At 55.3% G+C, this 27,754-nt stretch overlaps 2 protein-coding genes across 9 annotated transcripts in view; one reads left to right on the plus strand and one right to left on the minus strand.

Annotated features, from left to right (window-relative positions):
* NADSYN1 (NAD synthetase 1) overlaps positions 1-17,477 on the plus strand; it is a 37,203-nt gene extending 19,726 nt beyond the window's left edge. For 3 of the 8 annotated variants that reach the window (XM_082409668.1, XM_082409667.1, XM_082409670.1), the window contains 16 exons: positions 798-849; positions 3,782-3,870; positions 4,046-4,163; positions 4,879-5,010; positions 7,975-8,049; positions 8,850-9,025; positions 9,450-9,498; positions 9,964-10,066; positions 10,509-10,677; positions 11,559-11,694; positions 12,382-12,488; positions 13,992-14,123; positions 14,499-14,568; positions 15,116-15,244; positions 15,870-16,046; positions 17,242-17,477. In XM_082409668.1, coding sequence (XP_082265794.1) covers positions 798-849; positions 3,782-3,870; positions 4,046-4,163; positions 4,879-5,010; positions 7,975-8,049; positions 8,850-9,025; positions 9,450-9,498; positions 9,964-10,066; positions 10,509-10,677; positions 11,559-11,694; positions 12,382-12,488; positions 13,992-14,123; positions 14,499-14,568; positions 15,116-15,244; positions 15,870-16,046; positions 17,242-17,292 — 1,765 coding nt within the window. In that variant the 3' untranslated portion in view covers positions 17,293-17,477. Of the gene's footprint in view, positions 1-797; positions 850-3,781; positions 3,871-4,045; positions 4,164-4,878; positions 5,011-7,974; positions 8,050-8,849; positions 9,026-9,449; positions 9,499-9,963; positions 10,067-10,508; positions 10,678-11,558; positions 11,695-12,381; positions 12,489-13,991; positions 14,171-14,498; positions 14,569-15,115; positions 15,247-15,869; positions 16,047-17,241 lie in introns of those variants that run through there. The other 5 variants (XM_082409666.1, XM_082409669.1, XR_014250037.1 and 2 more) reach the window with 4 other exon arrangements.
* A 3,565-nt stretch (positions 17,478-21,042) lies between these two features.
* Positions 21,043-26,768, minus strand: LOC309636515 (mas-related G-protein coupled receptor member E-like). The gene is given in 3 exon segments (XM_082409693.1): positions 21,043-22,051; positions 22,053-25,472; positions 25,842-26,768. Coding segments are annotated over 2 exon segments (948 nt in total). The 5' UTR covers positions 22,302-25,472; positions 25,842-26,768; the 3' UTR covers positions 21,043-21,352.
* Positions 26,769-27,754: the final 986 nt, after the last annotated feature.

Genomic DNA, 27,754 nt, shown 5'->3' on the forward strand with positions numbered 1-27,754 from the left:
TGGATTTCTCCGTGGGGAAATATGACTTCTTTTCAGATAATCCCCGTGACGTGCCTCTCAGATGCCGTGCATGAAAGTGTTAACGCAAGTTCGTGTGCCCGATGCACAGTGAGGCCAAACAAACTGAAATGTCAGAGTCGGGAGCAGAGAAAGGTTTTTTGCAGGGCCATGCAAGGAGACGAGGTGGCCCAGGCCCTGAGAAGCCTCAAACTCCCCGAAGGGTTTTGGTGAAGCATTTTTAAAGGCCAGGAGAGGAGGATCTTGCAGGGTACGTGATCAGCTTGTGCACAATTCTCTGACTGGCTGACGGTGAGGCAGCAGGGTGGTGTCACAGGGGTTAATATGATCAGTCCTTAGGCTCCAGGAGGCCTGGGTCTATGTGTTCATGGTCATCGAGGAGTTCTTCCATTTGGTGCTGGTGGTAGGGGGATGTTCACATCTGTAAAACAACTCAGGAAATGTGCATCAAATACTGTTATCTGGGTACTTCAGAGAGGAGCTAAGGCAGAGGCTGTGGGGGAAGGCCTGTCCCAGGAAGGCCCCCATGGTGTCCTGGTCAGTTACAAAAGTGTGGGGAAGCCAGGCCAATGTTAGGAGAGCACCAAGCATCTCGCGGTCATGCGGCCTGGGAGCCTCATCGAGTCGCCGTATACTTTCCTTTTTACCTTAAATTGACAGTCCCTTTGCCAGCTCATCAGTTCCAAGCTCTCATTTTTGAGTTTCGCTTTACGTTTGGGTGCCGTTCTGCATATTTCCCGAGATGGTCCTCCTCACATCTGTGGTGGTTTCCTTTCCAGGCAAACAGAGGAATATTTTCTCCCCCGGATGATACAGGACCTGACAAAGCAGGTGAGTGAGTCTCGGAGAAGAAAACCCGTTCTCGGTCAGACGTCACTCTGGGGTGGGCCGTGGGGGCAGGACCCTTCGGGTCAAAGTAACAGGCATCACCATGGCCCGTGTAAGGAGCACAGACAAAGGGGTGATGTCTGTAACAAGTGGGGAGGGTCCCGGGAGCATGGGGGGGGTGGGGAGGGGCCCGGGAGCATGGGGGGGGGAGGGTCCCGGGAGCATGGGGGGGGTGGGGAGGGTCCCGGGAGCATGGGGGGGGCGTCTCCTTTCCCCTGTGTGATGCCTGTCCTTTTCCTGCCTTCTCCTCTGGCTCACACAGCGGGGTAGAGGGCTCAGGGGAGCCTGGGGGAGGGAGCTCCTGCCCCACCTCGGCCGGCCGGCTGTTCCCTGCTGGGCTGGGGCTCGGGCTTAGGGACTGCCCAAGAAGCCGAGTGTGGAGGGTTTCTAGTTATAAAACTCATGAAGGCCTTTCCTTGGCCGCCTGTTCATTCTGTGAAAACTCAGCATCAGAAATCTGTCTTGTCTTGGCTTGTCTTGTCTTTTGCACCTGGCTGGCCAGGCCTGAAGAGCTTTGACTTTGCAGCCTTATCCGGGGGCCTCGCCCATCCCCTTCGTCCTGGAAGCTGCTGAGGTGGGACAGCTGGGACCCGGTGCTGTCCACTTCCTGCGGGGCGTTGAGAGCCAGGGGCACAGAGGGGGTGTTTCGGGGGGGGCCTGATTTCTCTGGCTCCTGCTTGAGTTTCCATTCTGGTTGCCAAGTGTATCAGTTTGTTCAGGCCACCATAACCAAGCACCACAGCCTGGGTGGCTTAAACAACAGACATTCACTGTCTCCAGTCCTGGAGGCTGGAATCCCAGACCCAGGTGTGGGCAGGGCCGGTTCCTCCCGAGGCCTCTCTCCTCGGCGTGTAGACGGCCGTCTTCTCCCTGTGTCCTCACAGGGTCGTCCCTCTGTGTGTGTCTGTGTCCTGACCTCCTCTTCTTATAAGGACCCCAGTCCTATGGGATTAGGGCCCCACCCTAGTGACCTCATTTTACCTTCATCACCTCTTTAAAGACCCCAGTCCCCAAACACAGCCACATCTGAGGTGCTGGGGCTTAGGGCTTCCGCATATGAATTTGGGGGACACAGTTTAGCCCATGACACCCGATTCTCTGCACCCCTCACTGTTGCACTCAAGGTGGCTCACGGGGACACACTGAACCTCCCCAGTGGAGCAGGTTGGCAGGGACACATCTGGACCTCGGGGATGGATCTGGGGAGGGGGTGGGGCAGGAGTCCCCTTCTCCCCGATCCCACCAGCCCCCAGACCCATTTCCTCTTTATGCCAGGGGTCTCCGCCTGCCTCTCACTTCCCTGGCCCTTGGGCCAAGATCAGCTCTGTTCGGGAGCCAGATTAAGTCACTGGCACCGGTTCTGATCCCTAAGAGAGGATGTCCGAGGGGCCAGCTTGGGTTGGTGCCCCCCGCAGGCAGTCAGGGGTGGGCACAGCTGAGGTTGGGGACAGGGGCTCTCAGCCAGGTCTGGTCGCCTCCCATGTGACCTGGAAACTTTTCTGACCGTGAATTGCAGCAATGGGAACAATTAAAGTTCATCGTGATCCAGAACACAGTGTGTGTGTGTGTGTGTGTGTGTGTGTGTGTGTGTGTGTGAGTGAAACAAACATTTCAGCAGCAATCCCTCTGCTGCGAGAAATCCTCCATTGCATTCTTCTAGGACCCTTTGATATCCTAAAAAACATACCAAGTGACCCCCCCTAGACCAATCTGGGGGCCGCCTGCAGGTGGAAGGATGGGGCTTGTTGTCACTGGTTGAGAGCAAGTTGCAGAAATTGGCCCTGGGTGCGAGTGGATCAAAGTTCAGGGGAGTTTTCAAGAAAGAGGGCAAAGCCAGCCCCGTAACTGCTGTAACCTGGGTAATTCAGGTCAGGGACCCGTCTCTGAGACCCCCCCCCCCTGCATGCTTTGTTTATCACCCCGTTGCCCCGAGCCCTGGTCTTGTCACAGGAAGATGGGGTCAGGATTCCAGCCCTACCCCTGTGGTAAGGAATGCGAGGCACCCATTGCAGGGTGTGCAGTGGTCCCGGGACGGCCAGCTCGGGCTCCTGGGTGAGGGCTGTGTCCGTGGCAGGAAGCATCAGAACAGAAAACGCCAGGCCTGCCCCTCGGTTCTTGCCCTTGGTCATAAAGGGAGTTGAACTCACTAACACACACGTCAGGGGACGCAACCAAGAGTGCTGGGATGTGGTCCAGGCCCGCGGGGATGATTTCTTGGCTGAGTGAAATGGCAGCGCAGCTGAAACTTGGTCCCCGAGAGAGGAGGCCAAGGTGGGCCCCACGCCCGGGTGACCCTGTCAGCACTTGCTCACGTCAGTGACTGCTCAGACCTGTGTGGCAGCCTCGGGGGCAGCTCCGTCCCTGCCCTGGAAGCTCCCACCCCTCAGGGGTCACGAACGTAGCTCCTAGAGACACAGGGACCTGCGTCCCGCCCCAGCCCTGCCGTTCAGGAGCTGGGTGACCCGTTGGCTGGCGTGAACTTTGTAAGAGCTCAGTCCGTTCGTTTCTGACCTGGGGATGGGACCCCCGGGAGCATGGATGACGTCAAAAGAGCATCCAGCGGACGCTGACGCTGCTGGCCATCTGGGCCCGTGGAAACTTCAGGGACCGAGTCACAATTAGTTGCAGCCACAGTCAAGCTCGTGGCAGCTCAGAGCTCGGCTCCCAGGTGTGACTGAGGCCCTTGGGTCAGCGGAGGAGATGTCTGCTGGCCCCTGGGCTGGGAATGCTCCGGGTCGAGGAAGGATTCATTAGCACTTGAAACAAAACCGTGGCCTTCATGCAAGTCTCATGCGTGACATCTGGCGTCCTGGTTCAGTACATGGCCCAGATGGGATGGCCAAGGGGTCTCAAGCGCTCTGGTCTCCCGACCCAGGAGACCGTGCCCTTTGGGGACGCTGTCCTCTCCACCCGGGACACCTGCATCGGGAGTGAGGTCTGCGAGGAGCTCTGGACACCCCGCAGGTCAGCCTTGCCCTCCGCGCCGTCCATCCCATCCTCGCTGGGCCCCGGAGGACGGGGGGGTTTGCAGCCTTCCTGGCGTCACGGCCTGGGGCCGGGGAGACGCCCTGGGAGCTGCGGGGCTGGGAGGGTGGGTTGGGGACACCGGTCTCTTTCCTTTGCCCTCCTCTGCCCACAGCCCACACGTGGACATGGGCCTGGACGGCGTGGAGATCTTCACCAACGCCTCAGGCAGCCACCACGTGCTGCGCAAAGCCCACGCCAGGGTGGACCTGGTGACCATGGCCACCACCAAGGTAGGTGGCGGCGGGGATGCTGGAGCGTGTCTGTCTCACACTTGCGACCCCGGCGCCCAGCGCTGGGCGGGGCCTGAGCGTGAGGGCGCTCAGTGCCTCTGGTTACAGCCGCAGCCGTTGGTGTGCGTGACTCCGCTTCCCGGGCCCCACTTGCCTGACCTCACTTAACCCTCAAAACCGCCCTACGGACCAGGTGCTGTTGACACCTCTGCTCTTTGGAGCAGGACACTCGGTACGTGGCGGTCAGGCGGCCCCTGGGCTCACACGCCAGCCATCCGGTTCCTGGGCTCTTGACCGTCATACTGGTCTCAGGACAAGTGACATGGTGACCGGGAACCAGGATGCCCGTTGGCACCACAGCAAGGCATGGGGAACGCCCACGAGTTTGCCCCTCTTGCTGGTAGCGTGACACCAGGGGCCGTGTTTGCTCTTTCCTGGGACGGAATCTCGGCTTCGTGACCTGGGGGGTTTGTCTTCTCTGAAGCTGCATCTCTCCTCCTGTCTGGTGGAGGTGACAGCGCCTTCCTTGAAGGGTAGTTGGAAGGCCGAGAGCATCATAGCTGCGGGCATTCCCTGGAGGCGCACATTTCTTGCTGGGGTGGGGGGCTAATTACGACACAGTCGCGGGGGGGGTCTGAAGCTTCATGCGTTTGGGCCAGAATAGGGTGAAGGTGACGGACCACAGTTGACCATTGCTGTCCCCTGCATTTTCCAGAACGGCGGGATATACTTGCTGGCCAATCAGAAGGGCTGTGACGGGGACCGGCTGTACTACGACGGCTGTGCCCTGATAGCCATGAACGGCAGCATCTTTGCCCAGGGATCCCAGTTCTCTCTGGACGACGTGGTACGAACCAGCCCGCGTGCGATGGCGGGAGGGTCTCTGGTTCAGGGGCTGTGTTCTCTGTTCTCCCCCATGACGGGGGGGGTGGGGGTCTGACATGGCCCCCGTGGTGGGTCCTGCTGGTTTTGATTGCTCCCTCTTCACCTCCTTGGTGGGGGAGGGGTTCTCACCCCGAGGTTACGGGGACCGCCCGCACAGCACGCTGGACGGATGGGATCCCTGGCAGTTTATCAGCCCCACGTGCCCTGCAGGGTCCCCCCCGAGGCTGCACTTGGAGCCGAGGGAGAGGCCAGGAGCTGCAGGAGGGGCGGGCTTTGTAGTGACAAGGGGTGACCCCTGGTTCCCGGGAGGACGTGATGGGCTTGTTTGAAGAATCCCATAGCCGGGGCTGGCGGGGAACTGGAGCCAGTCCTCGGGAATGAGCAGACACCACGCCTGGTCCCCGTGATGAGAGCGGAGCCCGTCCGTGGGGGCGGAGCCAGGAGGGGGCTTGCAGGTGGGCCATTAGGGGGTTTTCCCCAGAGGTCAAGGCAGCACACGTTCCCTGTGGGCCCTGCCCCGCGGGTTCTGGAAGCAGCATTGGAGACCCCCCACCCTCCTCGTTCTGGGGGGCACCCCGGTCTCACTGGGCTGATGACCAGCTGGGGGCACGGGGGGCACGTCCCCCCAACGGGGTTGTAACCTCACTGGAGCCACAAATATGAAAACTGCACACCCTCTGCTTCTGAAAACACATACTAACGTGGGTGCAGAGCTTTCCCATGTGATTGGACATTAGTTTCCTTTACAGAGAGAGTAAGACGAGATGAAAAGGTGCTTGTAGAGAATTGTGTGGCTCTCCCTGTCGGTTTTTTTTTTTTTTTTTAAGCACCCAAGAAGGAAAATGGCTGTCACTGCCAGAAAAATGGGAATAGATTCCAATTCTGCAGACACAACACAACGTAACTTTCAGTGCTGCTGAGAAGGGTCACTTTTACTGGCCTCAGACGGTCAGTACAGGCTTCATATGGCATCGCGCATCTTGTCTTTGGATCCAACTTGGGTTTTTTTGGAAACAAGTGTTGGAAATGCTCATTCACAGAGGCAGGTGGTAGCAAAAAAAAAAAGTCTCCGGGGATTGCTCTGCCGGAGCAAGGCAAGCGGTGTCACAGAATAAGAAAGTCTACAGGACCCTCTGTTGTAACTTCTGTTGCTTCACCTCCTTGGCATCCCCGCAGACGAGGTGATGTTTCATGCCTTCCGCAGTCTCCTTGGGGCTGTTGGCAAGGAATTGGTTATGAAACCAAACTTCGGTTTCAAAATGGACCGAGGAATGGAACTTTGAAAAGAATCCCACGGTGTTTTCTCGCCCGGAGGGAAGCCCGAGGTTTGGCAGTCTGGGCGCCGGCAGCGGGAACGCTCCGTCTCCCTGCAAAAGTTCTCCTGATCGTGGTCCCCCAGACCTTGCTTTCCAAGTGGCTGCGTCCCCAAAGGCATCCTATTGTTCAGTATTAACCATGTTAAAGACGGAAGGGCTTTGGAGGGGAAGATGAAGTCCATGCAGACGGCTAGGTGTTCATCTGCTCCAAACATGCTTCAGTGCAGGTCGGTTTGGCCAAAACACTCAGCCAAACGTCAGAGCCACAGGCACCTGGTGGCAGGATTGACTGGCAGGGGTGTTGGGGAGTCACCTGCTCCAGGATGAGCAGACGTGCAGGTCACTGCACGTTCTGGACCCCGTCCAGGCCCCCCCAGGAACCCCCATTTCAGCAAGCACACAGTGATTCTTCACCATACAAAAACCTGGGGACCATTGTCTCCCACCCCCTGGAGGGGGCTTTTGAGCCAGAATTCTCTGATTTTGCCTGAGTGTTCGGGATGGAGGTGCCATCACTGCCCTGGGGCCAGGGCAGTGCCCTTCTGTTCTGCCATCTCCTCCGTGGTCAGCTGACCTTCTCGAGGGCACATGCTTCTCACAGCCTCGATCGAGCCTTTGTTCAAAGCTAACCTAGTTCTGGGGAAAGTGGACTGGAGCCTCCTTCTCAGGAAGGGTTCACTCCTCTGGCGTCTTCTCACTTTCTGTGGCTTTGTCAAGGCAGCCTGGCGGCTTCAGTGACCCATCACTTGGGAAATGACAGGAGAACCGAAGGACGCGGCAGCTCCTTTTTCTCTGTCTCTTCACGGGCGTTTCCAGCTTGGGTTAGGCCCACTGTTGACACAGGTAGCTGTCCCCAGCCCAGCGGCAGGAGCGGGGGCCCAGCCACCCTGTGTCCCCCAGTGGTGCCCAGAAGCAGTTCTTGCTGTCCTGCACCTTTGTGTATGAGACAATGTCCTCATAATATAATTTGATGAGTGTTTTTTTTCTCCATAAGGGAAGGAATAACGTCTATGAGTTAAAACTTTTCCCTTTTCTGTAATTTGTTGCAAGTGGCAGAACCCCCATCTCATCTGGGTTCAAAGGCAATGAAGCATCACCTCCTAGAACACAGGAAGCATGTCCAGGCCAGGACCCGACGTGATGACTGCCGGGGCTCTAGCTCCACCCCTCTGTCACTCTCCATCTGGGCCTTCTGCTGTGTGGGTTTCATTTTCAGTTGCCTCTTGGTCACAGGATGGCTGCAGGAGCTCCAGCCATGCCATCTTCATGCAGCCCCATTCAAAGGCAGAAAAGGAGCCGTTGCTCCTCATGTGTCTTTTTAAGAAGCTTTCTCAGAAGCCCCAGCAGACATTTATTGACAGGATTGTGTCCTGTGCTGTGATTAACGAATCACCGGCAATTCAATGGAAGTTCTTGTGGCAACGACAAGAGGAAAGGGCTTTGGGTCTGCAGCACCACTGGCTGTCCCCTCTCCCTGGACCCCCAGTCCCTGCCTTAGAAGGCATAACTCATCGGGTGCCATTTGGCACACCTATGAAAACAAATTAGACGTGTGAGTGAAAAAAACAAAACAAGAAATCACGATTTCTCTTTGAAACTCCCTTCTCCAGGAAGTCCTCACTGCCACGTTGGATTTGGAGGACGTCAGAAGCTACAGGGCAGAGATTTCATCTCGAAACCTGGCGGTAAGTGCTCATAGACACACACATGGGATGCGCATCAAAGACCCAGAATTTTTTTTAATAACAGCTTTATTGAGATGTCATTCCCTTACCACACAATTCACTGATTTCGGCACATGTTTCAGTGGTTTTTAGTTTATTCGTGGAGTCAAGCAGCGTCACCACAATCAGTGTCAAAACATTCTTATCGCCCAAAAGAAACCCGGACCCATGAGCTGCTACTCCCCATTCACCTCCCCCAGGGCCCCCGGCAACCATCAGTCTGCATTGTCTCTATGGATTTGCCAATTCTGGATGTTTCATAGAAATGGAATCATATCACATGTGGCCTTTTGCGTCTGACTTTTTTCGCTGAGAATAATGTTTGTGGTTCATCCATGCTGTAGCGTGTGTTAGTGCTTTATTGCTTTTTATGGCTGAATAACATTCCACTGATGGATAGACAACGTGCTGTTTGTCCATTCATCTGTCAATGCACGTCTGGACCATTTCCGCTCTGTCTGTGATGAATCGTGCTGCTGTGGACATATGCCCGGGTGTCTGTGTGGACGTGTCTGCGTGTCCTTTGTTATGTACCTGGGGACTGCAGGGTCCTGTGGTGGCTCCCTGTTTAACTGTAGGAGGCCCTGCCAGGCTGTCCTCAGCCACTGCTGCATCTCACGTCCCCCCAGCGCTGTGCAAGGGCTCTGGGTTCCCCACATCCCTGCCAGCGTTTGCTACATCCACCTCTGTTCTGGCCGTCCTGGTGGCCGTGAAGGGTCCCCAGTGGGGTTCTGAGCTGTGTTCCCCCCCACTGGCTGCAGTCATCCCAGGGGCCTGTATGGGTACCAGCGCTGAGGGGGTGTCCTTCCCAGGCCAGCAAGGTGAGCCCCTACCCCCGTGTGAAGGTGGACTTCGCCCTGTCCTGCCACGAGGACCTGCTGGAGCCTCTCTCTGAGCCCGTTGAGTGGAAATACCACAGTCCCGCCGAGGAGATCAGGTGGGGCCCTTGGGATGCTGGAGGGGGGTCCTGTTGTCCCCCGGGCACCCCCCCATCCCCCGCTGCACCGCCAGGTGGCGCTGCGGGGCCAGCGTGTCCTGGTCTCCAGAGCCTGCACTTGACGCTGCAGCCGGACCCCCTGGCCCATGCCCAGCCCTGCCGCTCCTTGCCCTGGGCCCTTGGGCACAGAGATGCTGTTCTTGCCTTCCTGTGCCATTTCACAACGGGGCCAATGATAGCACCTGCCCCCTGGGGCTGTTTTGAGATTTCAAATGAGATCATTCACACGAAGTGCTTAAAACAGAGACCCGGGCGTCGTGCTGGCGGCTCTCACGGGCGCTGCGCCCACCTTGGCACCTGCCCCCAGGTGAGCTGTGGACCAGGTCAGCAGCTCCCCGTCCTAATGCTTCCCATCATTCCCCAGCCTCGGACCTGCATGCTGGCTCTGGGATTTTTTAAGACGTAGCCAACAGGTAAGGCGTCAGTGTCTCACCACCCCCCTCTGCTCCTTCTACCGGTTGGTTTGCGTTTGATCCTGCGGCTGGCTGGTGACTTTTTTTTTAATGCAAGCGTTCCTTGGCTCTGCTTCAGTCGGGAGCCTCGGCTACACTAGCCAGAGCCCAAAGGTCCCACTGAGCTTTGGCTCCGTCTTTGGGGTCCCGTCTGATGACACTGACTTACGAGACTCCCCGCCCGCTGCCAGTTTCGTGATCGTGCGTGTCTGTAGTTCACCGTGGAGACCCAGCCTTAGGCCCTCCACAGTGGAGGCCCCTTTGCCTTCTAGAAAGTCCGTCCTGGAACGTGCAGGGCATCTTTTCCCCTCCCCCAGGGAGAGTATTTTGTGGGCGCTCATTTTTGCAGGGGGAGCCGGGCTCATCTGGGGGCGCATTGCGTCCCAGAGGCGCTGCTCACACCCCCGTCTGGTCGGCCCGTTCCAGGCGGGGTTCTTCCTGCCCCTGAGTGGCGGGGTGGACAGCGGGGCCACCGCCTGTCTCGTCTACTCCATGTGCCACCAGGTCTGCGAGGCTGTGAAGCACGGAAGTAGGTGACGTCTGGGGCCCGAGCAGGTTCCGGGGGGTCAGCCTGCGGGAGAAGCAGAGGGAAAACCCAGGTCCTGGGCATCGTGGTGGAGGTCGTATTCAGATGTCACAGCGTCGCACCCAAGTCCCAGGGCCTGGGGACAGCAAGGCCGTTAAAGTCCCTTCCAGGGCCCACGTGGCTGTGTCCTTCAAGCCACAGGTGCCTGTCGCTGCCGTGTGTCGGCAGTGTGGCCCCAAGGAAAGAACAGGGGCCGTGGGGTCGGGCAAACCAAGGTTCACATCCTGTCACTCTGTGCGGTGACATCGGCCATTCCCTCAGTGTCCGCAGCCGAGAAACGGGCATCGCGGGGCTGATCTGGCGAGGTTACGGGGCGGTGGAGAAGGGATTAAATGGTGCAGGCACCTGGCACACGGCACGTGCGCTTCTGTCCGGTGGTTTTCAGATCAGGAAGTGCTGGCCGACGTCCGGACCATTGTGAACCAGACCAGCTACACCCCCCAGGACCCCCGGGAGCTCTGCGGCCGCGTCCTGACCACCTGCTACATGGCCAGCGAGAACTCCTCCCGGGAGACTTGCAGCAGAGCCGGAGATCTCGCCCAGCAGATCGGAAGGTAGCTGGTCAGGGTTGTCGGGCACGGCCAGGTGGCGGTGACGGCGGGAAGCTGCACCCAGGGCCACGTTTGTGGGTCATTGAGCACCCCGGAGGCAAGCAGGTCCCCTCCTCACCCCCCTCCAGCTGGGAGCACAGGCAGCCCTCGCCCCTCGCGGGAGCGTGACCCGCCCTCTGCCCCCTTCCACCTGGCGGCCTCTGTGCCTGAGGAAGGTGGAGAGAGGGCACCTTTCCACACAGGGAGACTCGGCTCCATCCAGAATGTTCCATTTATTCTGCCTCCAAGGGAAAAACAAGAGGCTGCCCATTCTGTATGCGGAGCTCAGCTAAAAGCTGTCCCCGCCCAGCAGTTCTCCCAGGGAGATGCCCAAAGGAAGTGAAAGCAGGGACGTGAACAAATATTTACACATCTGTGTCCGTGACAGCGTATTCACAACAGCCAGAACGACTCAAATGTCCATCGACGGTTGAATAGGTAGCCAAAAGGTGGTCTGTTCATACAAGGGGATGGTATTCAGCCTTAGAAAGGAATGACGCGCTGACACAGGCTACAACGTGGATGAACCTGGAAAACATCCTGAGTGAAAGAAGCCAGTCACAAAAGGACAGATACTGTGTGATTCCATTTCTTTGAAATGTCCAGAATAGGCGGATCCACAGAGACAGAGAGTGGGTCAGTTGTCCTCGGGGGCTGGAAGAGGAGGGGGTGGGGAAAGACCGCTCGTGGGCACAGGGTTTCCTTCTGGGCTGATGGAAAGTTCTGGAACTAGAGGTGACGTCGTCGGTGTACTCACTGCTGCTGAATGGGGCACTTGAAAATGGTAAATTCTGTGTTCTGTGTTTCTGTTTTACTGTCTGCACACCTTCCCTTTCTCTTCCCAGCCGCCACATCGGTCTCAACATCGACCCAGCCGTGAAGGCCGTCATGGGCATCTTCAGCCTGGTGACGGGTAAAAGCCCTGTGTTTGCAGCTCACGGAGGAAGCAGCCGGGAGAGCCTGGCCCTGCAGAACGTACAGGTGTGCCTCCCAGATGGGGCCGTTGTCCCCACTCGGGGGCCGCAGGGAACCCCGGGGGACAGCCGGCACCGGGGTCGGCAGCCTGCCTGAGAGACCCTGAGTGTGCGGCCTCGTGACGAGGATGGGGGTCTGCGTGTGTGTGCGTGCGTGTGCGTGAGAGTGTGCGCATCAGCGTGAGGGTCTGTGAACGTGGGGGTGTGTGTGCAAGTGCGTACGTTTTCTGCGTCTTTGGGGGACGGCTCAGACGCAGCCCCACCTTCCAGGCGGCTGCAGGGGAGCTGGACCCTGCGTGGTCCGTGGAGGGAAAGAGGGGGCCTGGGCTACAGCTGCCTGGGTCTGTCCTGTCTCTCTGTCCCCTTTCTGCGGGTGCGGGTGGCCTTGCCCAGCAGTGCAGGGAGTGACAGGAGGGACCGCGGCCTCCCCCGCTGGCTTTGCAGCCCTGTCTCACCGCGGCCTCGGGCTTTGGTCATTCCATCTGTGTGGCGGAGCGCAGGAGCCCACGGCGCGGGTGCGGGGACCACGGGCTCCCGGACCCTCTGGACGCTGGAAGCTCCGGCATCACTTAAACTTTCCCGTCCTCCTGAGGCTGCTGGGAGAGCCCCTGCCCCGGGCGGCAGGGAGGCAGTGTTCGCGTGCACGTCCCCCACCCCCGCCCCGCGCAGATGACGTTCCCCTCCTGCGGTCCAGGCGCGCGTGAGGATGGTCATTGCCTACCTCTTCGCTCAGCTGAGCCTCTGGTCCCGGGGCGCCCCCGGCAGGCTTCTCGTGCTTGGATCTGCCAACGTGGATGAGAGGTGTGTGGCCCTTGCTCTGGATGAGTCCCCTGGTTGACCCACGGCCACTCCGGCCAGGTCTGTGTCTCCCGCGCTTTGCCTTAGCTCCTGATGCACCTTTGAGAGCAGCCGAGGGGGGAAGAGGCACAGGGGTCAGGTGAAAACGGTCATCTCTTCTGGCCTGTAAATCCCGGCCCTTGCCCACAGACCGGACCCTGTTCCTACCGTCAGCCATCCGTTTAACGGGACAGGGAGTGATGTTACACCCACCTCGGGGTTGCTTGAAGGAGCCCCGCTCAGGGCAGCACAGGTTTTAATCCCCCCTGTCTGGGACCCAGGGGGTCTTACACCCCGGCTTTGCACCCTCGTGGGAGCCTGGAGGACTGAGTGGTTGGTCTTTCTCTTGAAAAGTGGGGAGAGGTCAGCCGTGTGAGTGCAGGTGGGACAAAGGCCAAACAGTACCCACAGCACAGGTCAGCAATGGCCTTGGAGGGGGGGAGCTTGGGATGCGGGTGGAGAGCTGTGGTCATCCAGTGGTCCAGCGAGAATATGGTAGCGGTGGTGGTGGGCTGGAGAGGGACGGACGCATCGAAGGGGTGAGTGTCATGGGGTTGAGGTGACAAGTGGGCACAAAGTCGGTGGCTTCAAGACGCAAATGAATTATCTTACAGTTCGGTAGGATAGGGGTTCAACACGGATCTCACTGGGCCAAAGTCAAGGTGGCACAGGGCCGGTTCCTTCTGGAGGCTCCAAGAGAGAAGCTGTTTCTCACCTTTTCCAGCTCCTAGGGGCGCCTGCGTCCTTTGGCGTGTGGCCCCTTCCTCTGTCTGCAGAGCCAATGGTGCAGATTCTCTGTGCCTTTCCTGTGGCCACAGCTCCCACTGACTGACGCCCCCCTCCCACCACTTCTCTCTTCCACGTTTAAGGACCCTTGTGATTGCATTTAGGGCCCACCCCATAATCCAAGGGAATCACCCATCCCAGGGTCCTCAGCCTCGTCTCATCTGCGGAGTTCCTTTCTCCCTGTATGTGTATGTATACAGGTTCCGGGTATTAGGATGTGGGCACTCTGGGGGCCACTCTGCCCACCACAGGAGGTGTCTAGCAGTGGGGAGGTGGCCCTGCTTCTGTCGGCTCGGCGTCCGTGTGCACTGAGGTCCTGCCCCTCCCTCTCAAGGACCTCCGCCCCTCAGCTCCCCGCTCCGCTGGCCCCAGCCCTCCCCTCCCAGACGGGCCGCTTCCAGGTGGCTGCTCAGTCCCCAAGCTGCTTCTCGGCCCAGACGCCTCGTCTGGCTTGCTGGATACTCCTCCTCGGCTGTCCGTAGCCTCTGCCCCTTCCCCAATCTGCCCCAGCACATCAGGCTTCTCCAAGACCCTTGAATCTGCCAAGCTCTGGCCCCAGGGCCCTGGAAGAAGCGAGTCTTCGGATGCCCAGGGGCTGGATGGCCAGGCCCCCAGCTTCGTGGAATCTGCAGCCCCTCGGGTCTGCTGCGTGGACACTGCGTGTTCTTTCTCCTGCTGCAGCCTCCTCGGCTACCTGACCAAGTACGACTGCTCCAGCGCAGACGTCAACCCCATAGGCGGGATCAGCAAGACGGACCTGAGAGCCTTCGTCCAGCTCTGCATGGAGCGCTTCAAGCTTCCCGCCCTGCAGAGGTGCGTGTGCGCCCACGAGGCCCCAGCTGTGGCCCCTGAGCCACCGTGTATGCATCTCAGCACAGCCCCGGGCCACCCTCGCCCCCCTCAGCCACCTTCCATAGCTCCCATCTCCTGATGGAAAGAGTTCTGCCCTACAGGGGCGCTTGGAGTCCCGGGACCAGGCCCCCCCCTTCCTTCCCGTCGGTGCTGCCCTGGCTCTGGTCAGGTCAGGCAGCCGCTGCTTCCCTCTGCCCCTCACCACCTTTCTCCCGCTGTCTTAAGGCCGGGAGGTCTGTGTATCCCTCCATCTTCGGGCTGAGCAGCGCCTGGTGCTTTCATGGCATCTGTTAACACGCAGGTGTTGTCACTGACCTCTGTGTGTCTTGGCCACAGCATCCTGGTAGCGCCGGCCACTGCCGAGCTGGAGCCCTTGGCCCATGGACGGGTGTCCCAGACTGACGAGGTAACGGCGGTGGCTTTGTCACTGTGCTTCTTTCCCCACCTCCCTGCTTCTGGGTTCCTTCCTGGCCTCCTTTCTGCCCCAACAAGCCATGCTCCATCGCTGGGTTCCCGGCCTGGGAGCCCCGGGCTCAGTGTCATCCACTGCTGGCCTCCAGTGTTCAACTCAGGTCCCTCGAGGTTGGGGCCGGGAGGGAGGTGATGAGGCGAGTGGGGCGGGGGCCTCGGTTCCATCTCCATGTAACTTTTTTCCTAGAGAACTGGGACACTGTGCTAGAATTTTAAAAAACTTGTATAGTTGAGTGGACGTGGATAAGCAACAATTTGTTACTTTGCTGGGTTTATTCCTTGGTAATTGTTCTGTGTGTCTTCCTATAAATATGGTAATCTGTTTATATCTTTTGTATATCACTGATACTGAATTGAGTAGAAAAGTAAATTGACAGTTTAAAAAAAAAACAAACAAAAAAAAACTTCTCCAGCAGAAGTTTTAACCTGTCCCCCAGCGCTGACTTGCTGTCACTCGTGAGACGCATCTCTTTTGTCCCCAGGAAGACATGGGAGTGACCTACGCGGAGCTGTCGGTCTACGGGAGGCTCCGGAAGATCGCCAAGATGGGGCCCTACAGCATGTTCTGCAAACTCCTCTACATGTGGAAGGACGTCTGCACCCCCAGACAGGTAAGCCATGTGCAGTGTCCTCAGGGGGTCGGCAGGTAAGGTCATCTGGTGGGTGGATTTGACCCACAGGAGCAGGTGGCCGCGGTGTGACCTTAAAATGAGAACACTCGCTCTGTCTAAGGAGCTACGGCCCAGTTTCCGGCTCTCAGCAGCCCGGGCCTTCCTTCTGCCCTGGCTGAGTCCGTCTGAGTGGGGCTGGACCCCATCCTAACCAGCTAGCTCCTCCTCCTCTTTGGGGGGCAGAGGGCAGACTCTGAGGTTGGAATAGCGCTGCTTTTCTGCGAGTTGTCAGGCTCCTTAGGGCTGAAGCCCACAGACGGAGTGGTCCCTGCAGAACGGCCTGGAAGCCTCATGAGATACATCTTCCCGGGACCCCTGACCAGGTCTCCTGATGCAGCTTCCGCGGTGCTGGAGTCAGGAGCCCGCGTCTTCAAAGCTCATCCCGCTTCCCCAGCCCGAGCAGTGGCACCGGTCCACTCCTGCCTTCGGGGGGTTCAAAGGCAGCCGCGTTGCAGGGGGCGGGTGCTGTCAGCTGGCACAGCCCGGGGCGGTGCTGCCGGGAACACCAGCCTGGGGTCCTTCCGGCTTTGCCAGCATCAGGCCCTGTGCATCCCTCGCCTCCCAGGTGGCCGACAAAGTGAAGCGGTTTTTCTCGAAGTATTCCATGAATAGACACAAAATGACCACACTGACCCCCGCGTATCACGCCGAGAGCTACAGCCCAGACGACAACAGGTTCGATCTGCGGCCGTTTCTGTACAACACCCGCTGGCCTTGGCAGTTCCGCTGCATAGAAACTCAGGTAAATCAGGCAAAAATGGTTTTTCTCCCTGTTAAATGTCTGTTGAGGGAATATCAGCTCATTTCCATTGAGGACTGAGAAGCTTTTTAATATGTACGGTGGCATTTTTTAGCGTCCTTCTTTCTGCAAAGGTTTCAAGTAGGTTTCAAGTCAACCAGAGCATGAGCTATTTTTGGCTGTGCTGAGGATGCTAAAATTAGGGGCTACGACACTGTGTCAGGTGTGGTACCAGTCACCGTGATTTCTACACTACTAGGCTATCCAACTGGCTTCACATCTTCTAAACCATCTGTTTTTCCTCTTTTCCCCTAATTACCTAATAGTAGAACCATCTTGCCTGAGAATTCAGGCTTCTTTTATACTAAAAGGGGAGGGACTAGTCAAACATGTCCTGGCTCCAGAGGGGATGTGTTTTTTTCTTCCTCCCTGCAGCCAATCATAGGTGGGCCTGGTCAGGATGTTTCCTGTGAGCTAAACAAAGGTGTTTTAGCTTAATGTTCATGACCTGGGAGGCAGGGTTCCCAGAGATGAGCCATTATGTGTAATTTAAGCTTACAGGCAATATCCCTTTAGTGATGAACTTGTAAAAGAATGAGCGCAGCGGCCGGCGCTAGCCGTGGGGAGCGGGGAGCAGCCATGAGGAGATGATGGGCAAACTGAGATGGGACGCAAGCAACACCGCACGGCCGTGGCCGTGGCCCTCGTGCAGGGGCCGTCAGGCGATGTCTGGAGACATTTTTGGTTCTCATACCTGGGGTGGGGGCTCTGCTGCCACATCTAGTGGGCAGAGTCCAGGGATGCCGCTAGAACGCCCCGTGGTGCACAGCACAGCCTTCTCCCCCTGCCAAGTATTAGTCAGCCGTGGGGCCTCGCTTCCACCAGTACACACTCAGCAGTGGGTTCCCTCACCTCAGGCCTGGGGCTCAGAGGGTGTGCAGAGACCCTCAAATGGAGAAAAACACATGTGGGTAAAGATGGAACTCACCTGGAGTCTTCTAGCCCAGCAGTGACCCCCGTGCCCGGGCCAAGGCACATCCTTCCGGACTCCGGATCCACCCACATCTCATCACTGAAGATGCTGTCGGAGGACCTGCTTTTTCAGTCCCGTGACCGTGACCCTCTTTCGGGTGAATCGGTGCATTGTGACGGCCTAGCCGTTCAGGTCCTCGTGGTGACGCTGCATCTTCTCTTCTAGGTCCTCCAGCTGGAGAGAAGACAGCGTCAGGACCTGGACGGCGTGGACTGAGCCCGGGTCCTGCACAGAGGGCTCCCCTCCCGCGAGGATGCGCGTTGCACGTCTGCCTTGCTGGTGGCTGTGAGCGGGAACGGCTGGCGTGTCCACAAGCCCCGTCTGACATGTTTCGAGGAGAGGGATCTTTTCAGCCTAGTTTCTTTAAAAAAGGCTGAAATACAAGAGGATGCGATTTTAAACCCTCTTCTTCTTTCTTTTTTAAATTAAAAAATTAATTTAAAAAAATTAATTTTTAAATTAATTTTTATTGGCGTATAGTTGATTTACAATGTTGTGTTAGTTTCTGCTGTAAGGCAAAGTGAATCAGCTATATGTATACATATATCCGCTTTCTTTTAGATTCTTTTCCCATAGAGGGCATTACAGAGTCTGAGTAGCGTTCCCTGTGCTGTACAGCAGGTATTGGGATGGACATACACAAACTACTATATATAAGCCCTCTTCTTGAAGCGAGCGCTTTCCCCAGCCCCTCTGGCCCTTGTGCAGCATCTCCTGAGTGTCACCTGAGCTGAAGGAGGATTTTCCAGGCGGGGATGGAGGAGGCCCTGGGGGGTGGAGGGTGGTTCTAGAATGACTGTCCCCACCCATCACCCACCCTTGCAATCTTTGTAGTTTTGCAAAGCAGCCCTTTCTCCTTTTCTTCCTCTGTCCTTGTGTATGACTCTTCTCACTATAAACTGGCCCATTTCCCTGATTTCTGTTTCCTGGTCACCGTCATTGTCATTCCGAGGACCTAAACTTGCAGGGATGTAGATTTGCCTCCATCCTGTGCCACCAGGGAAGGCTTCACATGCTCTCGGGGCAGGCTGTGCGGTCACCATTCCTGCCCCCCGCCATGTGCTGCCCTAAGGAAAGACCCCCCTGGGGGGCCAGCTGCCTGCCGTCCTTGCCAGCCTCCCCCTCCCATTTCGGTCTCACCGTCCTGGGTCAGCACCCAGGTTAAGTGGGACAGTTCCAGTGTGGGCGGGAGGAGAGAGCTGGGCTCTGGTTGCGGACCTTGTGGAAGGTCCAGCCTTGGGCCCGAGCAACACAGCTCAGCCCCCATTCTGCTGGAACACCAGGAATTCCTAAGGATCCCCAGGAATATTTACAAACTGCATCAGCTTGGACTTTCTGCGTGTGTGTTACCAAAAGCCTTACCCAAGAAAAGAACCTGGTGAACAAGGAAAGGAATTTATTGATTGACGTGCTGAGCAGTCCGGGGGAGTGACAGCTTCAGGCCTGGCTGGACCCAGGGTTTGTGCCATGTCATTGGAACTTGTTTCTCTCTTCCCCTGACCCTGTCTCTGTGTGCTGGCTTCCTCTTGTGACTCCAGTCTTGCAAGCTCCCAAGTTCAGATCCAGCAGGAGATTAGCACATGTGCCTTCCCCGTTTCTTCAGTACAGGCCCTGGGTTAGCTCAGTTGGGTCATATGCCCATTTCTGAACCAGTTAGCTACTGCCCCGAGGTCCTCCAAAGAGGACCACGGGGTGTTATCAGAATTAGGAAAAATAGATGGTGAGTTCTACAAACAGGAACGGCCACTGCACACACCCTCAGGCCCTGGCCCGGGCCCAGGCTCTGGACGATGGCTCCTTGGATCTAAGTCCACGTTTCTTGGCAATGCTACCGCAGGCCCTGGGCCTGCAAAGCACATGCACAGAACGTTCCTCAACTTCCCACAGTGACAGCAACACCCAGGGACGTATTAATAAGACTCCAGGCTTGGGCAGAGGGAAGGGAACAAGGGCACACTGCCCTCTTTCCCCGAAGGCTGCCGCCATCTTTGTATCTCCCACCCCCAGAATCCAGAGCCCCTCCCGCAGGCTCGGGGACAGAATAACCCCTTCTCCCTCACCCCACCGAGGGCCACTTTTCTGTGATGTAAAGTCACTCGACGTAAAGACAGCCTTTTACACCACGATGCGAAGCCACATCCTGCTTACCATCTCCGACTTGTCTTCCAGAAGAGACTCTTGGCCTTGTGGAGCCCAATCCCAATGCTACGGTCTGAATGTTCGCATCCCCCCAGAATTCATATGGGAAATCCTAACACCCCCATGCGATGCTGTCAGGGGGTGTGGCCTCTGGGAGGTCATGAGGGCCTGAGGGTGGAGCCCCATGAATGGGATTGCTGTCCATATAATAGAGGCCCCAGGCAGCCCCCGGCCCCTGTGCCACGTGAGGACCCAGCGAGAAGTCTCCGACCCAGCCCAGAAGAGGCCCCTTCCCCGACCCTGCCCACACCTGGCCTTGACTTCCAGCCTCCAGAGCTGTGAGCAGTGCCCTTTTGTTTATGTGTCACCAGGTCTGTGGCATCAATATTTTGTTACAGCAGCCCACACGTACGTACTGAGACCCCCATGAAGGTGTTTCTCCTAAAACAAGGGAAAAGTTTACGCTTCAAGGAGAATTCAGTCCTTCACCTTCGGGAGAATCTGGAAAGAAAACCAAACAGCAGTAAAAGCTATTCTTCGAGCCGATGTGGCCCAGGTACGCTGATGAGTATTTCCCTAACTTACGGACAGTTTTGGGGACGGCCGGCGAGTGGATGGGTGCATCCCGTGCGGGCAGCCCTCCCTGACCCTGTGGGTCTCATCCCAGCGTTTGGCCCTCGTGGGTGGTGACACGGATGAGCTCAAGAGGACGTGGCCGTGGGTTCTGCAGCCGAGGGGTGACAGCTCACACACTGCTGTCACCTTCTGGGATGGCTGTCACCCAGGGTGACGGCCAGGCCCCTCGGTGCAGGTGTCGGCACCCCACAGGTGTCCCCCGGGGGAACGTGCACCTTGCTGACACCCTGGGGAGGAGACATCCTCCTGTCTGCCGCCCCCCTCCCCAGCCACGCATGCCCTCCTGAGGCCGCGGCTCCTGCACCACGTGTGCTGGGAGTGGGGTGGGGGGCTTCTGCTCCAGGGAAGGGAGATGGAGGGGGCGGGGACACTGAGGACGGCCAGTCGTGGGGTCAGTGGCAGGGTCCTGAACATTGTCCTGCAAGGGCCTCCTTCACTCAGGGACCCCAGGACCCTGGCCGCTGGTCATCCAGGTATAGGGTAGGGTCCCCCATTTATAAGGTAGTGTCCCCCAGCTATAGGAAGTGTCCCCCCAGCTATAGGGTAGTGTCCCCCCAGTTAAAAGATAGTCACCAGAGCTTGGCTAATGAGGAGCTATGGGTTCCTGTCTGCAGCTCCAGCTTGTCGTGTGGGGTCCTGGCTCTTTTCTGAGACCCAAACATAGACAAGCCCACCCACCCCAGCTCCTGGAGAGGGCAGTGAAGCCTCATGTCAAACCCAGAGCTAACTCGGAATCTCCTGGGGTTGCTCCTGAGAGCAAAGACTCACCAGCACCTTGCTCTCGGTTGGACGGTCGTACAAGCTTTGGCTGAAACATTTCACTCAACAATCAAAGCAGCCTGGGGGACCACACGGAGACCTGAGTGTCACTGCAGCATGAGCTACTGACGCAGCCGAACCCGCACCCAACTGGACGTTGCCCACCCCTCCCCCAGACAGCATTGGTCAACAAATCTTTATTTCGCTGGAATTCTAAAGACAAAAGGAGAGAGTTTTGAGAGAGATGATAGTACATCCCACGAGGTCAATCCATTAAAAGTCAAGGAAGAAAAAAAATAAAACACTGTATTCAGACCCTAGAACATGCTGGAAAAATGGGCGAAGACAAGGGTGCGTCATTTCCAAGGACCAGCCTACATCCAAAAGGAATTTAGCAGCATTTGTTATCCAAAACTGAAAATGAGCAGAATTTTAACAGTAAGTCAGAGGTTAAAATCGACTTTCTGAGGTTGGTGAGTGTGGCTTCACAAACTTTCTGAAGGTTAATTTAACAGGTTTCAAAAGGCTCAAATGTGTGCATTTGGTTTCATATACATACACACAAAAAATTCTGCTTCTGGCTATTCATTCTCGTTTTTCACAAAGAGGAGGCTGGGAAGGGAACTATTTGGGGGTGCTGACTTGGGGAGCTCCGTCCCACTGGCAGCGAGGCATGGTTACCACCAGGAGATGGTAGGGACCATGCCCCAGGGACACAGATCCACTGGGAGCCCCCCATCCTTCAGAGGTCCACCCTCTCCACCTTGCCAGTTAGGGGCGCCTTCCCATCCTCACCATCCTCTGTTTCCTCACCCAGGGCCCTTTGGAGGACCACCTTGAGGGGCTCCTTCAGCCGCTGTCTCTGAAGGCCCCCAATGAAGAAGTCAATAGCAAGGTTAGCAGTGCTGTTGGTGCAGGACAGGTGGATGCAGACGTCGCTGAGAGTGTGACGTTTCATGTCAGCTACGAGGCAGCTGACGATGCAGAGGGGCAGCCCGAAGAGAACGAAGCCCAGGACCAACAGCAGAAGGACCAGGTAGAGCTTCCTGGGCCAGTGTTGCTGGGAGCTCGCCTGGGCTCGGAAGAGCAACAACAGGCTGGACATGCCCAGGATGGAGAATGGGAGGAGGACCCACACGGTGGAGGCGGTCGTCGTTGCGGGACAGAACTTTGTCCTTGGGATGAATAACTGACCACAGGCATGACCTCTCAGTATATTAACCGAAAAGATCAGAATCCAGAGCAGGGCGCTCACGTTGCCTGACAGGTGCTTGGGGCAACGACACCGATACCAAGTAGGGAAGAAGGAGGACAGACAGAGCTGGAAGCTGATGGCGGTCATGATGCCCAGGCCAGTGAAGTAGAAGAAGAACCTCAGGACCGTAAAGGTGTCATGCAGATGAAAGGAATAGTGAAGGAAAAGCTTCAGGATTTGGCAGACAAGAGAATACAGTCTGGAAACAAAGGTTCATGAAATCCTCGACGGCCAGATTGAGACTGTAGATGAAGAAGGCATTTTTCTTGGTGGACAGATGGACAAACGAGATTACTATTCCATTTCCCACCAACCCACAAAGGGCCACAACCACAGTGATGGACCGGAAGATCATGTGGTCAGTGTTCTCTGATCTTGGAGCCAGCGCTGTGGCGTCAATGCTGGAACGATTGCGTGTCTTGCGGTCCTGGTCCATGGTGAGGAGATCCGAGCTCAGCAGGACTCTGCTGGGTTCTTCTGATCCATGATTCCCGGCACTCCTGGGATGTGTGGGGGGAGTCAGAGACGGAAATACAGAACCTCAGGCAAGTAAGGTGGGCTCTTGCTCCTCCCCACTCTCCCTGTCTCTCTCTTCTCGTCTCTCTCCTCCTCCTTCCCTCCTTGCCCCCCTTCTTCCCTCAGTTTGTCTCTTTCTCTTCCCCTTCCTTCTATTTCCCACCCCCAAGCCCGGCCACAAATGAACCAAGTCCAGGTCGTTACTGTGGTTCTTGTCTCTCCCTAGAAGATGAGATAAGAGCTCAGCTTCATCCTCTTGAGCTGGGCCCCTTGGGCATCAGTACAGCTCATTCATTCATCTCTGTACTCAACAAACTGATTTGCCGGATGTCCCCTCCAGCTTAGGCGCTGAGCAGAGCACAGGGTGGGGGAAGTTGGGGAGACCTGGTTTCTGCCCCCAAGGAACCCAGGGGAACAACCACTTACAGGACGGTGCAACTGGAGCTCTAGTACTCAGGGGGGAGTTGACCCTTGAAGACATGGTAGACGTTACCAAGAAAGATGATACCCAATGCAGAGAAACCACTTGAAGAAGGTCCAGAGTCTTGTGGGAGCTTGTGCACTCAGGGTAGACCTCTTAGTATGGTTAGGACCTGAAGAGCAGTTTGGGATGCAGGGGAGAGGACGTCGATGATGTAAAGGTGGGTGTAGGCATCTGGTCTACCTCCTTACTTAGGTCCAGGTGGCAGCCCAGATGCACTGATATCTGTAGGGCGAGCTGTGCCTGAGTCCCTAGGATATCTCATCTACTCCATCTGCTTCAATACCATCCGGTGCTAATGACTCCGAAAAGCGGGTCAGCCGCCTGAAGGTGCTCTGTGGGCTCCTAGGACTGTGGGTTCTCATGTCTCAGTGACTGTTGGACAGAAGGATGGCTCCTCTCAAAGACACCCATGTCCTAATCCCCAGAGTCTATGACGACTGAGGTAGGAGAGAGGGGATGAAGATGGCACATGGAATTAAGACTGCTAACCAGCTGAACTTAAAATAGGCAGATTATCCTGGGTCATTCAGGTGGGCCCCACATGTAATCACAAGGGTCCTTATAAAAAGGAGGCAGAGGAGGAGAGTCAGAGAAGGAGATGTGAAGCGGGAAGCAGGGGAGGGGTGATGTGATGGTTGGCTTTGAAGAGCACAGTAGAGGCCACCAGCCAAGGGTGCAGACCCCTCCAGAAGGTGAAAAATGACCAGGGAACAGCTTCTCCCTTGAAGCCCTGGGAAGGAATATAGCCCTGTCCACACCTTGATTTTAGCCCAGTGAGACCCATTTTGGGTTTTGGACCTCCATAATTGTAAGGTCATAAATTTGTGGTGATTTGCTACAGCAGCCATAGGAAACTGTTACATAAGGTCGCTCGTTCCGTGGTTGGGCTCAGGTTCCGAGAGGTCCTTTCTGCCCTTTGGGTTTCACGCTTCTTCCCTTTCTCATCCCTTGTTGCCAGCTTCTCCTTATCTTTTACTCAGACCAATTCAGCTCTTCTCCTTTTCTCATCCCCTGGATGCTGACGTTTTCCAGGTCACGTTTCTCGGCATTCTGTTCTGTTGTAGTTAAACGACGCCCTTGAATCTGATCTCACCCATTCACATGGTGTTCTGTGGACCACTCGGTTCCCAAACACACCTCTTCAGCCTCCATCTCTCTTCAGCCCTGACTTGCTCATCAAACTGCCGACTAATAACACCACGTATAACACCACCCCCCAAACGTGTGCTCTCCACTGCGCTTCCTTATTCCTACAAATTACATTGCCGCACAAAACCCAGTCCCCTAGATATGAAATGTGGAATCACTGGAGGGCATCAGGGGCACTCTGGGGTCAGGCTGTTTGGGTTGGATTCCTGCCCCTCCCACTAATTAACGAGTGCCTTTGTGTGATGTACTTGGTCTTTGTACTATATATAGTAGATGCACGCTACTGTATAAAAAATAGATAAACAACAAGGACCTACTGTATAGCATAGGGAACTATATCCAGGGAACTAATTATCCAAGATTAATAATTATAGGTTATTAATCTTGTAATAACCTATAATGGGAAGTATCTGAAAAAGAATATATATACGTATGTATAACTGAATCACTTTGCTGTACCCCAGAAACTAACGCAACATTGTAAATCAATGATACTTCAATAAAAGAAATTTTAAAATTTTATTTTTAGTTTTTTAAAGCACATTTCAAGGAAGGAAGTGTGAAAAGATAAGTAATTCATTTTAACTTATGTTGATTTGGGCTTGTTTGTGGAACACCCAGGTGAAGATGTCCAGACAGTCGGGATTTTGGAAGAGAGCTGTGGTCTGGAGGTGTGGATTTAGCAAACATCGTTGATGTAAGTGATAGCTGAAGCCACTGAAGAGGATGACATTGCAGGGAGGAAAGGGGCGGGCTGGGGAAGATGTACCATCTATTTACATCCAATGCGTAGATGAAGAAGGACCATCAGAAGCACACAGAAAAGGAGAGGGTACAGAGGAAGAAAACAACAGAGAGTGTTGTCTGAGGAGCTAAGAGCAAGACTCAGAAGTAGCGGGGCGGGGGGGACTTCCCTGGTGGTCCAGTGGTTAAGACTCTGTGCTTCCAATGCAGGGGTGCGGGTTCCATCCCTGGTCGGGGAACTAAGATCCCACACACTGTGTGGCATGGTTAAAATAAAATAAAGTAACAGAAGCAGAGGGGGATCAGTAGTACAGTAGCAATTCCTTGGAAGTTTGAATTAATGAAATACATTAGTAGCATGAAGGATTTAGCGTACTTTAGAGGGTTTTAGATTGTAGATCCATAATGCACTAGTAACAATATTCTAACGAAATGGAGGATAGATCACTATGAGATTGATGTCATCAAGGATAACGTTTACTTTGCTCACCAAAATATCCTGGGGCACTGTCTTCAGAAGGAACCTGCTCCCTGGGGCTGGTTAGCTGCTTTGATCTGAAGGATAGTCAGGACACCAAGGCCATCTTTGCTGTGGTAGGCTCGCCCTTGGTCCTAGGCTGCTTCTATAAGGAGCCCTGTGACTGCTGGCTTCGGTAGCTGTTCCATTGCAGACTTTCCTGGTTTAAGGTACTTGTCTCTCCACGCCGTGTAGTCCTAATGCAAAAATGGCATAAGTCCCTCCATAAAGTAATTGGATGAGAATGCTGGGGTGGGGTAGGGTAGGCAGGGAAGAGAGCAAACAAGAGGTGGCTAAAATGGGGGGAACCCCACTGGAGAATTTTCCAGACAGGCATGACCTAGGCATCGATATTTCCCATCGAGACATCAGACTGATGCCCAGTGGGCAGGGAGACAGAGGTTGGCTGAACTACAAAGCAATGGCGGGTCAAGGAAGACATGGTAGAAACAGTAGGCAAGAGGAACCTGAGAAGCCACAGATGCTCTGGGCTCCAGACCAGACACAAGCTTAACGCCCTGGGGGAAATGCAGTAAAGGAGTAGGAGGCGGACAACTCCATCTTACCTTTGATGCTGGTCCAGGCCAGGAATTGGTCTGCGAGGGTAGGAAGGACCTTCTCTAGATGTCTGATCATGGAGACATCCTTTCTGTCCTTGGACCACCGAGCCACCCTCAGGAGCTCCTGAGGAGAGTGGAGCTCTGAGTGTTATCAAGTTGGTTCAGGGTCCCTTGTTATTTCCTGTGTGGGGTCACTGGCCAATCAGAGTCCAAGCGTCATCTCAGGAGAATATCTCAAGATCATGTGTGTGTCCTCTGCATTTCCTCCTGTGTTGCCTCATCCTCACATTCAGCTTCTACCTCGATGTTCTCAGAATCACTCTCTTCCTGTGACTTTTTCTCTGAAACAAGCCTCAATTGCACATTTGCGGTGCACTAGAACACACCCGTAACACCTGGCATCCATCATCTCGGTGATGTTTGAGACTGTGAACTATCTGGTATGTTTTGGTGGCTAAGCATTATGCAAGGGTCATGCCTGGTAGAATGTCCCTCCAGGGCCATCCTGTTCGGGATCTTCCTCCTCAGCTCACATCCTGACCTTCCCAGATGCTCTGTCCTTTAATCTCTTTCAAAGTCTCAACCTCTCATGTATCCCCTGCATTCACCCACCACACAGATGTCCTAGACACCAGTCACTCCTGCTTCTAGATCAACGCTTCCAGGGGGGCATCAGTGGGGTTGGGTGGGAACCGCTGAATATATTCCACCTCAAGACCTGAGCCATGTTCTTTCCAGAAACCACGTCTAATTGTGGACAGGATGACCTCCAGCCCTTGGGGAGAGACAGCAGAATGGTGAGGATGGAGAGACAGGATAGCTCTGGCCAAGCCCCCTGGAGAACGTCAGAAATAAATGATGAAAGTCTCAAATCAGGGACTTCCCTGGTGGCACAGTGGTTAAGAATCAGCCTGCCAATGCAGGGGACACGGGTTCGAGCCCTGGTCTGGGAAGATCCCACATGCCGTGGAACAACTGAGCCCATGTGCCATAACTACTGAGCCTGCGCTCTAGAGCCCGCGAGCCACAACTACTGAGCCCTCATGCCTAGAGCCCACGCTCTGCAACAAGAGAAGCCACCGCAATGAGAAGCCTGCGCACCACAACGAAGAGTAGCCCCCGCTCGCCGCAACTAGAGAAAGCCTGTGCACAGCAACGAAGACCCAATGCAGCCAAAAATAAATAAATAATTAGTAAATAAATAAATTTATTTTTTAAAAAAGGAAAGTCTCAAATCACACCCTCTGCTGTGGAGTCACCATGATCCAGCTCAGGCTCCTAAGCTTCCCAGGGATAAACAGATCCAGAAATCGTTTATCACACCTTCCAAATTCCCACCAGAAGGATTTTTTTCCCCACTATGTTTAGTTTTACTTTCAGTTGCATGAGATACTTTTCCAGTGATGGGGAACTGGTGTGGTCTTTTCAGTCTCATGCCTTCCAGGATCAATAATTAGAGAAACCCAATGAGAAAAGAGAAATGAATGCATGTTTCCTCCTGGTCATAGGCAAGTACATTGATCGTGTCTGCCCGAAATACAGTTTCATTTCCACTGCTTGGGGTCCTTGTGTCAACCAGCTCAAGCCTCTCCCTCAACTGGATACAGTAAATGAAAAAGGCACCCATGTCCCTTCCTTTCCAAATCTTTTAAAACTCTGTAACAGAGATTCTCAAACATTTTGATCTTAAGACCTCAAAGAGCATTTGTTTACGTCATTTATATCTGTTGATGTCTACCATCTTAAAATAAAACTGAAAAATTAATTTATTTCATAAAGTCATTTTAAAATAAAAATAATAAGCCCATGTCATTTTACCATGAGTAGTATATTTTTAATGAAAAATATAGATTTTTTTTAAATAAAAAAATCTCAGTGAGAAGAGTGGCATTGTTTTACACATTATGCAAATCTTTTCA

Source organism: Balaenoptera physalus (assembly GCF_965194825.1).
Source record: "Balaenoptera physalus genome assembly, chromosome: 10".
Classification (NCBI taxonomy): Eukaryota; Metazoa; Chordata; class Mammalia; order Artiodactyla; family Balaenopteridae; genus Balaenoptera; species Balaenoptera physalus.